General features: G+C 33.5%; 4 protein-coding genes across 13 annotated transcripts; 2 read left to right on the top strand and 2 right to left on the bottom strand.

The window, feature by feature from the left end:
• Positions 1–21: 21 nt before the first annotated feature.
• Positions 22–5,019, bottom strand: C1GalTA (Glycoprotein-N-acetylgalactosamine 3-beta-galactosyltransferase 1). Of its 8 annotated transcripts, none has more exons than XM_067359488.1 (8): positions 4,878–5,019; positions 3,901–4,229; positions 3,515–3,746; positions 2,322–2,473; positions 1,498–1,673; positions 1,004–1,211; positions 787–925; positions 22–693 (listed from the first exon to the last, which is right to left on the bottom strand). In XM_067359488.1, the coding sequence occupies exons 4-8, from the start codon at positions 2,350–2,352 to the stop codon at positions 150–152; spliced, it is 1,098 nt and encodes a 365-aa protein (XP_067215589.1). In that variant the 5' UTR covers positions 2,353–2,473; positions 3,515–3,746; positions 3,901–4,229; positions 4,878–5,019; the 3' UTR covers positions 22–149. The 8 variants fall into 8 exon arrangements, with proteins under 8 accessions (XP_067215589.1, XP_012233191.1, XP_067215591.1 ...); XM_012377768.2 differs by having other exon boundaries at positions 3,901–4,030; XM_067359490.1 differs by lacking the exon at positions 3,901–4,229 and having other exon boundaries at positions 3,515–3,740.
• A 441-nt stretch (positions 5,020–5,460) lies between these two features.
• Trs20 (TRAPP subunit 20) lies at positions 5,461–6,486 on the top strand. Its single transcript, XM_012377776.2, has 3 exons — positions 5,461–5,697; positions 5,760–5,993; positions 6,104–6,486. The coding sequence occupies exons 1-3, from the start codon at positions 5,608–5,610 to the stop codon at positions 6,200–6,202; spliced, it is 423 nt and encodes a 140-aa protein (XP_012233199.1). The 5' UTR covers positions 5,461–5,607; the 3' UTR covers positions 6,203–6,486.
• On the bottom strand, positions 6,345–8,810 carry Taf7 (TATA-box binding protein associated factor 7). The gene is made up of 7 exons (XM_012377767.2): positions 8,279–8,810; positions 8,043–8,171; positions 7,882–7,962; positions 7,268–7,634; positions 6,852–7,205; positions 6,613–6,773; positions 6,345–6,536 (listed from the first exon to the last, which is right to left on the bottom strand). The coding sequence occupies exons 1-7, from the start codon at positions 8,363–8,365 to the stop codon at positions 6,513–6,515; spliced, it is 1,203 nt and encodes a 400-aa protein (XP_012233190.1). The 5' UTR covers positions 8,366–8,810; the 3' UTR covers positions 6,345–6,512.
• Positions 8,811–9,055: 245 nt separating this feature from the next.
• On the top strand, positions 9,056–14,410 carry MFS10 (major facilitator superfamily transporter 10). 3 transcript variants are annotated; one of them, XR_010891269.1, is made up of 8 exons: positions 9,056–9,321; positions 10,061–10,284; positions 10,679–10,915; positions 10,995–11,082; positions 11,174–11,394; positions 11,476–12,006; positions 12,082–12,308; positions 13,968–14,410. XR_010891269.1 is itself a non-coding variant. In XM_012377765.2 (7 exons), the coding sequence occupies exons 1-7, from the start codon at positions 9,252–9,254 to the stop codon at positions 12,202–12,204; spliced, it is 1,494 nt and encodes a 497-aa protein (XP_012233188.1). In that variant the 5' UTR covers positions 9,056–9,251; the 3' UTR covers positions 12,205–13,585. The 3 variants fall into 3 exon arrangements, 1 of the variants encoding a protein (XP_012233188.1); XR_001101704.2 differs by lacking the exon at positions 13,968–14,410 and adding an exon at positions 12,377–13,585; XM_012377765.2 differs by lacking the exon at positions 13,968–14,410 and having other exon boundaries at positions 12,082–13,585.
• Positions 14,411–15,138: the final 728 nt, after the last annotated feature.

Here is a 15,138-nt window from a genome sequence, read left to right as displayed (position 1 = left end):
ATTTCTCACTTATTTAAGAAGTACGATATATCACACTTTTTATTCTTCAAGAGTATATATTACACTCATATCGTTGGCTTGAATGGACTAGTATCATGTATAAAATAAAAATTATAGAACCTTACGATCTATTTACGACAGTGTACGGACTAGTATTCGGTCAACGTAGACGGCCGATCTGGAGAGGACTTCTCCAAACTGTGATTGATGCCGTATGGCCTCAAATGATAAATCAGATACTCGAGGACGTACATCATGTTCGGTGACACGTAGTGAAACGAAACAGCGCTGTCCGAACAGCAGTTCAAACCGTCCTTGGTTTCGTAGTAAATGTACTTCCAGTACCAAAAATTCTTATCCACGTGATTGGGTATCAAGTGGTGTTCCGGCACGAACGGAAAGAATCTACCCCGTCCATGGGGATCTCTACTATCCATCGCGCGTACACCGACCTTTTCAAGACATTTCCCCATCTCTACGTCCTCCGCACCGCCATTGTCCGGCCGGCATTTCGTCTTATCGGGTAAACCCTCCTCCACGAATTTACGTAAACCTTCTTTACTAAGTACATATCCCGCGCCGCCGCTCATATAGCCTTGTTTCACGAAAGGCTTAAATCTGCAGCCGAAATATAATGACGAATTCGGATTGTACGATGATAGCATGTATCGTAAGTTTTCGACTACGACATATCTGAAAAAATGAAAAATATACGACTCTTGGTTATACATATAACAATACGATATTCTGTAAACAAGATTTCTTGCGTGGATGGGATGCACTTACGTATCATCGTCGGCTTTCATGAACCAATCTACTTTATCTTTGTACTTTTCGTAAGCGTATTTAAACGCTTCTTTGGTTTTAGCCCACAAGTTATCTCTACCTTCCTTTACTGGCAGCACTACAGTAGGTAAGCTAGCGTCTGAAAATAAACAATAATGTATTAATTTCCCGTTTACGTTTATATTACGATTTATTTGTTACAGTGTTTGAAATGTACCTTCCGCGGAACTCATAAAGAGAAGTATGTTACAGCGTTTTCCCCATGTCGCTTTCACGTGACGAGCCTTGCTCTGGTGGTTCTTCGGACCGGTCATAATCCAACAAAGAACTCGCACCTTTTTCGCCATATCTTGAGCTATTTTATCTTCTCCTTTATGAAAATCTTCATCATCACCGTGAAATTTCACTTCTGTTTCAGGACCGATCTATATCGTTAAAGATAGAGAATTTTTATATTCTTATTTCAATTTTAAAAATTTACTTTCTTTCTCACTTATTTTTTCGACTTGTTTGCCATTTTTACAAAATGTACTAACTTTCACAGAGATTTTGATATCAACGAAAATTCAATTATCTAGAAAATTAAGCTGGAATTTGTGATAAAAATCAATATGCTGTTCTTAAAGCGCATAAATATTTGAGGAAAAGTTAAATTTATCTTTTACTTACACTGAAACGTAAAAAAATGCGTGAAAAGAATTGTATACTAACTTCTGTCTCCAGTTCCGAATAATGATGAGGATCTCTAGAAAGACGAGAATTACCCGGCATCCAATTAAACATATGCGGTACATCTCTTGTGGTTGTAATGAGCAAACATGCTGATAGAAAGCCGAAAACCATTCCAGCAGCAAGTGTTAATATAAACCGCCGTCCACTTCGACCACCTATGGTGATAAAATTGATTGTGAGTTAATACATTTAATTATAAATAGAACCGTCTACTGTGAGTTGTGTAGTGAACACCCATTTATACTATATTATAATTCTCTTATCTTTTATCTTAACATGTTGACTGGCCAGCGAATACGTTATACGTTTCACTTTTGCACGCCAAATTTTTTATCATTAAAAGAATATAGTGATAAAATATTTTGTATGGTTAAAGATCACGTTTCTGATGGTGTATTATCTCGTTATCTCAGTGTGTGTGTGTGTGTGTGTGTACATCTGGGGGTCTACCGGTGACCACCTACCGGAGCGTTATAATGTATTATATGTTATATGTATTCGGTTGATATTATCCAAGTTACTGAATTTCAAGTGGCAGAAAACTGCCAAAATTGAAAAAAAGAATTGCTCCGTTATTTATTCTAAACATTTAAAAAAATTTAATAACGCCGGTTGCGGCTGATAATCATGGTAATCAACGTGTTAATGCATGACGGGTCTTACGATAGCTTCATCATAAAATATTATTCTTATAGTTAAATACATAAAATTGAACCTTTTAATATTTATTGTTTTGACGTTTTTTCGTATGCAGACCGAAATATAAATCTACTTAGAGATATAAATTTAATTAAGATATTTACCATCAAAACCAGAAAGCCGCTGTTGCACCATGATATATAACAAATTGCAATTCAGCTCAACAATGTTATAAAGACTTTAGTATAGATTATAGTCTTGTTCGTACTCATTTTTGCTTCTAAGAATGGATGATATATTATTTTGTTACTGCTCTCTAAAATATTAAAAGCATAAAATTAGTATTTACTTTATGATTAATTTTATTGAAGCAAGAGTGTTGTCTTGTATTAAGTATAAGTAACACTGACTATTACTGAAAGCTTTTACAATGCTACAGTGTATCTATTTATATATTTGTCTTATCTCTGATGTGATGCCCTTATCAACATTCTCCAATTATTAACAATCAAAACTTAATTATGTACAATCAAAAAATTACACTATCTGAATATACAGTTTTATATACATATATCAAACAAAAGTAAGCTATGATTAGAGTTGTTTATTCTAAATATAACTATATTTAGAAATATTCACAAATTTTGATCAATTATAAAATTATCTTCAGTGTAACTATTAATCAAAATAAATGAAAATTTGAAAATAATTGCTACAAAATTTTATGTGATGTTACAATATATAGAATAATACGGAAGGTTTGGGACACCTGTATAAATAAAATCGGAGATAAAATTACAATTGTATAAATAAAATCGGAGATAAAATTACAATATATGAATAAAATCGCAAACACAATATATTACATACACAAACACACACACACACACACACACGCGCGCGCGCGCGCGCGCGCGAAAGAGCGTTGCTTGTGTAAAGTATATCAATAATCTAAGCTAAGTAAATAAAATAATACCGAAAGCTTTTAAGGTGTTATTAATACAATATATTTATCTGGGATACATTTTTTATCTTTAATATGACCGTTATCAAGATTCTCCAATTAAGTTATATAATATGTATAAATTTTTTTTTTGTACACGTTTAATAGTATTTTATATGAATTAATGTTATTAATATATTAATTCCAATATAATGTTCTTTTATATTTATGTTTTGTAGAAAATTAATGTTGTTATATATATATATATATATATATATATATATATATATATATATATATATATATATATATCAGTTGGCAAATGTACAATACAATGTATGCTTTAGTATTAAACTTGTGGAATAAACTTATTTAATGTTTCATTATTCATCATACATTTTTTCATATACATACCCGATAAACAGGATGTTTTGATAAGACAAAAAACTCATCAAGGCCATTTTGTAAGCTTGTTAATTACAAAAAGATAAATAATCTTTGAAGTATATTTTTTCCTTTTTATTTTTATGTATAGTCCAAAAAATTGGTAAACAATACCAATTTTTTATTTAAATGCAATAGAGTGAATAAGTCTTTGTTACTTGATATGATATAAACTCTTCAATTCAGAGATCTGGATCTGAAACTAAAATAATTTTAAAAACATAAGGTACATTATTTATAATAATATAACATCTGATTAAAAAAAAAAGAAACAATGAAAATTACTTGGAAATAACGTTTTTCCTATATATTTAACTTTTAGAATGCTGTATTTTTGTAATATATAAACAACTCACAATGGATAACTTCCAGCTTGATGTTATCTGATTCGACTCTGTCTCACTACTGCTGATGCTGTCTGTGCATACTGCTAAGCGTATAAAACGTTATCTCCAAGTAGACAATTATTACGAATGCATCAGCAAGCTTAAGTGGGAACATGAAAAATAGCAATATATATTGTACAACTTACTATTATATAATGAAAATAGTAAATATGTAATGTACCACCTGTTGTTATACAATGCAGTGCATTACATACAAGTACATATTACATATTAAATAATAAAGCAATGGCACACATTCAAAGCAAGGTCATCCATATCTCATAGTCATATTACATTATCTGAAAAGAGGGCATGTGGTTTGTGAATATCCATAAGAAATGACATAAGATTGCATTGCACAAGTACATTTGTTCCACTTGTTATAAATTATTCTCTTTGTTAAAATATTAAAAGAATACTAAGTTCATAAAATTCACTATTTATAAAATAAATGTACAATTTACTCACATAATTGTACAAAGATTGCACTTAATTTTTATACTTAAAAATAAAACAATTTTATCCACGAATTATTACTTATTGTTGATAAAAAATATTAAAACATTTATCCTATTTCACTACTGTATGAATCACATAATTCGTCAGAAAACTTAATATATGCTTTGGATGCCTCTGACAGGTATATCCTTGATCTTCCAAGAAGTGCCAAGTACTATGAAATTGTGTTTACACTGTCGAGAATGCCGGATGCAAAATTGAATGTCATCGGGTTAAGAATCAATTACAGATTAAGAAACCGATACGTCTGCAAACTATTCGAATGGCAACTGCGCGCGGAATTTCCGTGTGTGAATGTTTCCACGAGATTATCATCCCGCGAGTGTTATTATGAGTGCCGCGTGAACAAATACAAAAGGCATCCCGGCTTTTTGCAGATTCAGTAGATAGCAATCGATGGCTCTTGCAGCGAGTGTATGTGTACGCACCGGTTCGAGTATTGAGGCTTTCTCCATTCTGCTTTATAATGCACTGACGTATATGCATGGTAGACATCACCGATAAGTCCATATCACATCGGTACAGGAAACGTCGTGCGCGGAGGAGGTGACGACGGCGATACGGCGTCCGAAATGATGCCTGTATGCGTGTCGTATCGCGTAATGCCAAACACAACCTCCTCATTATCGCCAGAACCAAATTACATACTCGTCAGCATTATTCTTCTCGCTCACCGCCAATCGTCGCCTGGTGCGAGCAATCGTTATTGCGCGACGTTTCCAGCATTTATCCGTGTTTTCCGCGATTTCGATACTCTATTATTATGCGAAGGCTAATTAGATGGTAGCCAATGACATATGCGCGATTCGCCACTCACCGAGAGCGACAATTCGACGATGCTACGCACTTGCAGTAATTGTCCTACTGCACTTTGTCGTCGATAACAGTGCAGTCGGCTAACGACCCTACGATTTACGTTTTAGTGCGTTCCGAAACTCATCGAATAAAAAAATGTTATAACCTTCTTTTTTTCTAACCAAGCGTATATTATTTTTTCAGGCTTTACCGTCTTTACACACATATACAGCGCATCGTCTCGCGTATTTCTCGCATTTATATAAATCAATATGGCTGTGTTATGTGTGACGGATTGACGTTGACAGAAGAGCTGACGTATTACAGTGTGAATAGTGATAACGTTATTAATCACCACCTGCGATGACTGCTAATTATTATTTCGCAATCGTTGGCCATGCCGATAACCCGTTATTTGAAATAGAATTCAACAATGCCGGGAAAGACGCGAAGGTTAGTTTTAAAGCTTGTGCTTTGATTTTGCGTTGATGTATATATTGGTTTTTTTTTTTCAGAAAGAGGATCATTCGCACTTAAATCAATTCATTGCACATGCAGCACTCGACCTTGTGGATGAACATACATGGAAAACAACAAACATGCATTTGAAAGTCGTGGATAAGTTTAATCAATGGTTCGTCAGTGCGTTTGTGACAGCAACTCACATTCGATTTATCATGGTGCACGATAGTAAGAATGAGGATGGAATAAAGAATTTTTTTAACGAAATGTATGAAACTTATATAAAGGTAATTATTATTTCTATGATATAGAATTATCCGTTTCCATTTAATTATGCATATATTCTGTAATAGGTTTATTACGCTAAGATACTTATGCCAATATCTTTCTTTTTCAGTACTCTATGAATCCATTTTACAAGTTAAATACTCCTATTAAGTCTGCAGGATTTGAGAAAAAAGCTCAGTTATATGGAAGAAAATATTTATCTTCGTAAATTTAACAACAGCTCTTAGTAAAAGTTTTGCAAAAATAAGGCTGTTTATAATTTATGTTTCTATGCTACAAAATGCTATCATCAAAAAGTCATTAAAAATCGTTAATTAAAAAGTCATTAACAAGTCAAAAGAGATATCCCATTTAAATGTGTCTATTTTTTTCATTTTTTATTGTTCAATATTGAATGTTTATTAAAAAAGTATAATATAATTGTTTATATTTTATATACAATAAGTTAATTGCAATGTAATTATTGAATAAAATTTGATAGTTTATATGTAATTTGCATGAAACATTAACTGCATTTTCTATTCCAATTCTAAATCTTGTATCTGAAATTTAAAAAAACAGAATTAGAACAATTGTTAAATGTAATGAAATACATATGCGCATTACTTTTCTTCATACCTCTTGTACTTTTTGCATTTCTTGAGTCAACAAATTATCTAATATTTCTTGGAATCGCTGCCTCAGTTTGACATTTTCAATATTAGCAATTTCAATCTCTTGTTGTTGCCTTCTTTGTCGCAATGCTGACAATTCCGCGTGAAGAGTAGCAAGACGCGTATCTATATTTTTTACAATCAGATAGAAGTTAAAGATTTATATCGTCCTTACAGGTGTAACTAATATTTGTTTAAAATTACCTTTAGACACAGATACCGATGGCGATTCTGTATAATTTTCTGTAATAATATAATCAGCATGAAACTGCTCTAATTTTTGGGCTTTTGACGGAACAGTCTCGTCTTGCTTTTCGGTTTCTACATCGCCATTGTTATCATTTTGGAACATTTCTTTACTGAATTCAGTAACTAATCCGCTACTTGTTGTTGCATTGTTACTTGATTTTTCAGAATATGTAGCTTGCATTGAATTAGAATCTGAAACTCTACTATCCGCAGAACGACTATTCTCATCAAGTTCCATCACATTTATGTTTGGTTCTTCATCATCGTCTTCGCTGTCACTTACGGGTTCACCAAATATATCATGTTCAGCTGGAATATGAATTATAAAATAAAAAATTCCTGTTTTTATAAGCAATATTAAAATTACTTACCGACATCCAGACTTTGAGATGTGTTTCCATTAATACTTTCCCTTTTAGTTTTAACTGTACCAGACGATGATACTTTACTTGGTTTTGATTGGTCTTCATCTTCACATATCACTTCCCATTTAACATTAACGGCATCATTGTCTACTCGTAACAAACGTTTAACTTCTTTCTCGATTTCTGGTGCCTCCACATATTTTTTTTTCAAAGTTTTTCTGAATCTCCGGCGTCTTACATTTTTAGTAGGTGGTGTTATACCGTGAGGCCAAAGAAACTTTTTATCAACCTTATTTGGATCTTTCTTTTTCTGCTTAACAGGAGATTCCTCATCTGTCGCAGTATGATCATCCTCCTCTTTGCATATTAGCATCTGCAGCAATATTATAGAAAAAAATAATGTAATAATATTGTATAAACATTTAATTGGATAATTTATTGACTCGAGAAATGTAAAAAGTACACAAGAGATGTAACAAAAATAAATTATATATATATAATTTTCTTTTCATTGTTGTTAATAATTATTCTATCTTTATTTTTATATCTTTATATCTTCATAGCTTTTTATCTTACTTTATCCAGTCTTTTGTTACATTGTAAAATCTTTCTCATCTTACCTGGCATATATCAGCAGTTTTGTAAAAACTTTTGTTATCAATAGTTTTTAAAGATTCCACTATTGTTGGTAAATCCACAACCTAAGCAAGAATATTTTTGATAAATAAATGTCCAATGATTTCAAGTGAACAATGTGATAAATGATAACAACAAGATCAACCTTAGCGTGGAGTAACCAGTGGTCAAATTTAACTTCACCATAGCGCATATCATTCTCTAATTTTATAGTTAATCTGTCTTTTAAAGGCAAACTGCTACGTAATGCTTCTCTTAGTACTCTGGAAGGTTCCTTAAAGAGAAAAAACAATTGATTGCTTATAATATTGAACTTTTAATCAATGAAAAACTAATTGAATCTAAATACGAGGTTATAACATTTCAATGCGATAAACATACCGGTGGCAACCGCATAACAAATTGACTCTCCAATTCAACTTGCGGTTCATTGCGATTTTTATAATCAGGATTAGGATGACGATTCATCTTCTTCGATTTTTTATACGACGAAATGACTGAATCTTACAAACGCGACGATAATGCGAGCATACATAATAAAAAACATGTATCAAATAAGTATTAGAGCAGCACTAGCGCTCGCGGCTGTTAAAAGAATGTCTGTGCGAAGTGCGGAGATAATTAAAGAGCGGTGACATTACTAATTGCAGATCACATAATATAAAAAATTTCAAAGACCTGATGATAAACTTCTTGGTGTCTTCTAAACTGCGCTTCGCAAAACCTCCTATAACAATTCTCGCAAAAGACAGGCCAGACATTCGTATATCACCTGATGCTGCTTGTGTAAACCATCCCTCGAGTAACCTTATCGAATCAGAGAATCGCGTTGTGATATGATAAGAGTATCGGTTAAGCGCAATAATATTATATTATATTTTTACAAAATTATATTTTATAGTTATATATACATCAGTTTAAAAATTCTATGTTTGCATTTAGAGTTGTCTGACAGATGTAACTCTGAAATACGTCGCCAGAGAACGCTTAATCGTGTACTTTGTTTTTAGCAATAGCCAGAAGACGCCTAATCACGTGCTCTGGTGTCAGTGAGAGGACGCGATTAGGCGTTCTCTGGCTGAAAAAGTTGAAGGACGCAAGTGTAGCTTGTCTTGCTCCGTTTGCGTTACAGCGCATGTGCGGAATTCGTCCCACTATTTTATAATGTTCCGCGCGAGCGAGTGACAGGTCTGTCTCGAGCGCAAGACGGCCGTAACCAGCCGTAACAACTGGCCGTGTGTAATAGGGAGAGCGGAATAAAAACTTAATTTCTCGATGCCTAGAACCGTAGTGAGTCATCGTGAAAGTGTGAGATCATCGTAGAGCGACAACTGCGAGGAAAACCATAGACATCATGGAAGTACTGGATCCGAGCGTCTCTAGGGACGATCAGCCCCTCTGTATCAACGATTCTCTCGAACAAGGTCCGTCTGATTTCTAAAGCTACATCCGCGTACCTGTACACTTACCATTTGCATAATTACATATTGTTCTCCCGCAAATGACAGTGTTTGTGTCGACACAGTATCGCGGTACATTGTTTGGAAACAAAGGGATGATAACGATGTTCACGATGACGCAAAAGGCGCAGTTGACCGTTGATATTACGGAAGAATATAATTTCGTATTTTTATATGATTAATGACAGCTGATGATATCAAACGTTACATCATAACTATCTTATATTTCTCTGCAAGAAATGTCAAGGTTTTAGATTAAAACATATCAGATATTTTAGATATATTAGATTTATTTTTTATTGACTAAATTTACATATATTTATATTTCGTTTTCAATAAATGCTGTTTCAAAGAAATAAATAAAAAATTAACGATTCTCATTTTGAAAATAGTAGTAATGAGAGGATTTGTATGTATCTGCTATTAAAATCTTAGATGAATTTGTTTCCAACTAATGTACTTCAAAAACCAACCAATATATATATATATAACTTGGTACAAATTAATGCTTTTTTTTTAAATACCGACTGTATTATAACCAAAGATGTATTATGCATCAAAACATTCAAAAAGTTTTTGAATTGTTAGGTTTAAATAGAAGAATTCTTTAATAAGAATTCTTTTTCAAGATTATTGACAAATAATATATTTTAATTTCTTTGCTAACAATGTACTCATATTCTTAATAATAATATTCTTTCAGCTAACAAATCGCAGTTTCCAGCAGACACTAAATCATGCATAAAAGCACGCCATACATTGGGTTTCCTTGGTTTTCTCGGCTTTGCTCTTGTATATGCTATGAGGGTCAATTTATCAGTAGCCATTGTCTCTATGGTTAATCAGACAGCGATACCACATACTGATGACAATGATACTAGCGATGTTTGTCCTAAAACCAAGCCAATAAATGGGACTTTTATACCGGTAAATATATTTTATTCTAAATAATTAGTTTAGTTTTATTACATTACATTATTTTGAAATTTTACGATCTGAAAGCTATTATGTATCATTGAGATATTAATTATCATCTCATGTGTCATTCAAACTATCACTCTTTACGTGACTGTGATATATAAACCTGACGCACGTATGTTGTATTATGACACATTTCTTTGTATTAATATATGGTATATGATATGGTCTGTCTACATAAATATTTTTTATAGTTTTTTGCTTTAATTTGCACTAAGATACAGTATATAGTTTCCGTTTTGATTTCAGAGTTAAAAAGTTGAATCTCTTCTTATGAATAAGTCTATTATATTGTAATATTTTAAATTATTTTATAAATTAATATTAATTTTTTATATTTCAGAGCGCAGGAGAATTTGCTTGGGATGAGAAGACACAAGGTATTATATTAGGAGCATTCTTCCTTGGATATGTCATTACAAACGTTCCCGGTGGCAGGATGGCTGAAAAAATGGGAGGCAAATTAATTTACGGTCTGGGAGTATTTCTGACTGCTGTTCTGACTGTGATAAGCCCTTTTGCCGCATACTGGGGTTTGGTACCATTCTTAGTTGTACGAGTTGCAGAGGGATTTACCGAGGTAAACATTTCGATTTCATATTACTTTTTACAATATATGCAAAATTATGTGCACTTTTTTCATAATATTATATACATAGGGAGTAACATTTCCCGCAATGCATAGTATGTTAGCACATTGGGTACCTCCGCTAGAAAGAAGTAAATTTGCTGCTATAGTCTACGCAGGTAATTTGTTTCTACCTTCAATAGCCACATATAAATTATCTTGATTATAAAGAAATAATAAACTTAAAAATACTTGTGATATTTTTCTCAGGTTCGAATTTCGGAACTGTTATTTCATTACCGGTGAGCGGCTGGTTATGCTCCTTAGAATTATGGGGTGGTTGGCCTCTTGCATTTTATTTATTTGGAGGACTCGGTCTGATGTGGTATGCGTTCTGGTTGATATTCATATACGATACTCCTGCGCAACATGCGAGAATTGATCCTTCTGAAAAGGCGTATATTGAAGCTAGCGTTGAGAAAAAAGACGAGGTCAGTATTATGTTTAATATGTAAATATTTGTGCGAAAATATTGCTGCATTTAGTTTAATAAGTTTATAACTTAACAATAGGATGATGATCTGGGAGTACCATGGTTCTCTGTCTTCACCTCTCTGCCTATATGGGCCATTACTATTACGCAGTGCGGGCAATCCTGGGCCTTTTACACTCTCTTGACCGAGCTGCCGACTTATATGGACAAAATTTTGCATTTGAATGTACAACAGAACGCATTTCTTTCGGCGTTGCCTTACTTGAGCGCCTGGTTAGTAGGACTCGGCATCTCGAGCTTCGCAGACGCTCTTCTCGCTCGTCGAATGATCTCGCCTTTGGCTTCATTTAAATTATGGAACACGGTGGCCTCATTGGGGCCCAGTCTCAGTTTTTTGGGTGCTATCTGGGCTGGATGTGACCGCATGACGGTGATGCTGATGCTTGCCGGACCGGGCTCTCTTCAGGGCGCGGTGTACGCCGGAAATCAGATGAATCATATCGCGTTGGCGCCACGTTACGCGGGTACCTTGTACGGATTGACAAATGCAGCATCAAATGCATGCGGTTTCTTGGCGCCATACGTTATTGGCAGTATAGTACAAGGACATGTTAGTATCTATCGCGTTTCTGGCTTCAAATATTTATTGAGATATAGATGTATGCATTTTTTCCGGATTTTACAGGAAACTCTTGCACGTTGGCATATGGTTTTCTGGATGGCAGCGGGAATAAATATGGCTACTAATTGTTTCTACTTGATGTTTGCATCTGCCACTGAACAGCCGTGGAGTAAAGGCGGAAGTTGATGACAAGGTCGCATTAGAGGTGCAATATTAAATGTGGATAATAATGTATTGTTTAATCATGTTGCACACAGTACATTTTAATTTGGCTAATTCTATAATTCAGTGTAAGTATTACTAATTATTTTCTCTAATTTTTTAATTATTTTAATTATTTTCTAAAATTCTGCTCCAGTATTAATTGTGAGGCAATGTATAGAATGATAAATGATGATTGAGTCTCGATATTATCGATTGATTCCGACAAATGACGTAGATAAGTGTGCTCTGTGACAGACGATTGGGATTGATTTACATATATATTCCTCCCCCATTTTGTTTCGCCACTTTATCGATACAATCACAGTACATGTTGGATACATGTGAAAATATCTGCAATCCCATGAAGAGAAATTAAATAGATATAAATTATTAACATTTACACGACGTGCGCTTTAGGAGATACCGCGATCGATGGTGTAGCCAAGAAGAAGATGATTCTATAAATATGTGCAAAAATAAGCATGGTCGAAAATGTAGAACAAAATTATCAATTTATAAATTTATCCGTTTAGTTTTGCACATAGAATTATTTTTATCGGCTGTACCATCAGTTACGAAACATCGATGGACGCAGATAGAGAAAGCATTTAATTTTAAAAATATATGCAAGTTATGTATATGTGATAACTTGCTGAAAAGCAATGGAAAGAATTATATTTTTTTATTTGTAATATTTAAAAAAAAGATCTTTGTTGTTACCTCTAAATATTTTAAGATCGAATTACTTTAAAATTGAGAAGGTATTATTTATTTATAATACCAAAGTATAAGAGAAGCTACTATATTAATATAAGTGAAATTTATCTATCCAGTCTTAATATATCATTGACATATATATTTCTAATAGTAAAAGGAATGCATAATAATATGTGCGATATAAACAAATAAATGACTTGGTCGTTGAACAGAGAAGATTAATTACATATGTAATTCTTCATATATCAAATTTTGTTCTAAGTACCAAAAATGAGATAAATAGAAATCATTAGCGATTGTATCTAGCATGACGAAAAAGTAATCGTATGAAATAATATATTATGTATATTATACAATACATCTTCAATCTACCTAACAATCTTTCTAAAAATATACGAAAATTTGTTTAATGGTATGTGCAAGATGATGATGTTATCGCGTTTTAATTTATACAAAATATCGTAGGAGTAGCCTTGTGTGCAGATAATTATATAAAAGTTTTATCTCTGAATTTAGCGATCGTGTTTAATAAGCAATGACAAATAAGCGTACAATAACAATAATCGATTATTTATATACAACTTTTTTTAATCATTACCCATTGTATAATCGCCCATTCCTTCAATAAATTTTGATGTAAAATGTATATTATATATATATATATATATACATATATATACATATATCATTGTTTCTATATATCGTTCAGTTAAATTTTTCAAGATAATAATCTGTTTATTATTATCCATTGGAAGATAATAAAAGATTTATTTATTTATATATATTTTTTATTATTATGCATTGTGCGAGCGCGCGTGATTCATCAATCGTTTTTCGCGCGTTTAAGTATCATGGCGTGCTACCGACAGATGGCATGTGTTGTCTAAAAAGTCGACGCTCCGTAGTCGAACGCTTTCAATCAGCACATCCTCATTACACCAGTGCATAATTTTCATTATCCGGTCCAATTGTTCTGCGAATTTATCTGCACGATTACCATTCACAGTTTATGATGTCCTTTGTTACAGGATAAAGGCGAGTAAGCGATTAGCAATTGCAACAGGTATACTTATTTCTTGTGACAAATGTTCATATAAATCGTAATTACAATTGTAGAAAAAGTACATAAATGTATATTACAAAGTACGCTAAAAATGTGTACGTTGCGTATATTAACGCGCTTGAAGCATTACATGTGCTTTTAAACAGAATTAAATCTTATCCGTTGAAAAATCGTCCTAACGAATTTATAACAAAGTGGCGAAAATTGCCTCACTATCACAGCCAACTCGAATGTAGCGAACGTTACAGACAATATGTTAGTAAATTGCAACGAAACGTGATTCCTCCCCCGTCTTATTATCGCATAATGTATAACGATTGTATAAAACATGTAATCAATTTCTAAAAACGATATACTGAAAATATCGGTTGCATTCAGCGATCTAAAAGAAAAAAAAAAAGAGAGAGAGAGAGAGAGAGAGAGAGAGAGAGAGAGAGAGAGAGAGAGAGAGAGAGAGAGAGAAAACAGCTGTGCAGCAGAATCTCGCGTTTGGTAAGGCGTGTTTCTCGTTAAATCGAGGAACGGATAAACGACAGGACGCGCACGCGTTCACCCGCGTATGCGTGTGCACAGAAAGCCTACGCACACCGTGCGTGGCGTAGTAATATACACGTTTCGTTTCGGGCGTCGTCTGCTCGGCACTACTTTCTCACGTCTGCCACACGTATAGTGTATACGATGCCGAAATGAGAAGGATGAGCAAATTTTCATGGCCGAAGGGATGGATGGTCGAGGTCTCGTGCCTGACAAATGGATCGTCGGTTCGTCGCACAAGTGAATGCGCGATGCAGGAATTCCTTTATTTTATCGGTGACGTTGGGTTCCTCCTTGGCCACGCTGCATTTTCCTTCCAGCTACTCCACGTATGACACTCCGTTAATCGAACTGTACCGACGCTTGTAATCGCTATTGCGTTACATTGTTAGAATTGATTTAACGTGAAATTCTTTATTCCTGTAAATATTCAACATGAGCTTCTATATTCTGGAAATTCATTTATCGACATGACTTTGGAATATTCGTATAGCTCATAAAAAGTAGAAAAAGGGAAATATTTATGTCTATTAGTTTACGCAGTAAAAGTTTATTAGCTATTTTTATGCAATTTAATATACCTTTTTAATTTCATATACGCA

This window comes from Linepithema humile, chromosome 7 (assembly GCF_040581485.1).
Source record: "Linepithema humile isolate Giens D197 chromosome 7, Lhum_UNIL_v1.0, whole genome shotgun sequence".
Classification (NCBI taxonomy): Eukaryota; Metazoa; Arthropoda; class Insecta; order Hymenoptera; family Formicidae; genus Linepithema; species Linepithema humile.
Note: the sequence above shows the minus strand (reverse complement) of the source record. Positions and strands in the feature narration are given on the sequence as shown.

What these genes read in the sequence shown, in the direction of transcription:
- C1GalTA (XM_067359488.1), bottom strand. Translation starts at nt 2,352, where the DNA reads ATGGTGCAACAGCGGCTTTCTGGTTTTGATG. An exon ending in ATTCGGAACTGGAGACAGAA is followed by an intron (nt 1,212 to 1,497) that starts GTTAGTATACAA and finishes TTAACGATATAG; the next exon opens with ATCGGTCCTGAAACAGAAGT. An exon ending in CTTTATGAGTTCCGCGGAAG is followed by an intron (nt 926 to 1,003) that starts GTACATTTCAAA and finishes GTTTATTTTCAG; the next exon opens with ACGCTAGCTTACCTACTGTA.
- Trs20 (XM_012377776.2), top strand. Translation starts at nt 5,608, where the DNA reads ATGACTGCTAATTATTATTTCGCAATCGTTGGCCATGCCGATAACCCG. An exon ending in ATGCCGGGAAAGACGCGAAG is followed by an intron (nt 5,698 to 5,759) that starts GTTAGTTTTAAA and finishes TTTTTTTTTCAG; the next exon opens with AAAGAGGATCATTCGCACTT. An exon ending in TGTATGAAACTTATATAAAG is followed by an intron (nt 5,994 to 6,103) that starts GTAATTATTATT and finishes TTTCTTTTTCAG; the next exon opens with TACTCTATGAATCCATTTTA.
- Taf7 (XM_012377767.2), bottom strand. Translation starts at nt 8,365, where the DNA reads ATGAATCGTCATCCTAATCCTGATTATAAAAATCGCAATGAACCGCAA. An exon ending in ATCTCAAAGTCTGGATGTCG is followed by an intron (nt 7,206 to 7,267) that starts GTAAGTAATTTT and finishes TTCATATTCCAG; the next exon opens with CTGAACATGATATATTTGGT. An exon ending in ATCGGTATCTGTGTCTAAAG is followed by an intron (nt 6,774 to 6,851) that starts GTAATTTTAAAC and finishes TAAAAAATATAG; the next exon opens with ATACGCGTCTTGCTACTCTT.
- MFS10 (XM_012377765.2), top strand. Translation starts at nt 9,252, where the DNA reads ATGGAAGTACTGGATCCGAGCGTCTCTAGGGACGATCAGCCCCTCTGT. An exon ending in CAACGATTCTCTCGAACAAG is followed by an intron (nt 9,322 to 10,060) that starts GTCCGTCTGATT and finishes ATATTCTTTCAG; the next exon opens with CTAACAAATCGCAGTTTCCA. An exon ending in GCAGTATAGTACAAGGACAT is followed by an intron (nt 12,007 to 12,081) that starts GTTAGTATCTAT and finishes CGGATTTTACAG; the next exon opens with GAAACTCTTGCACGTTGGCA.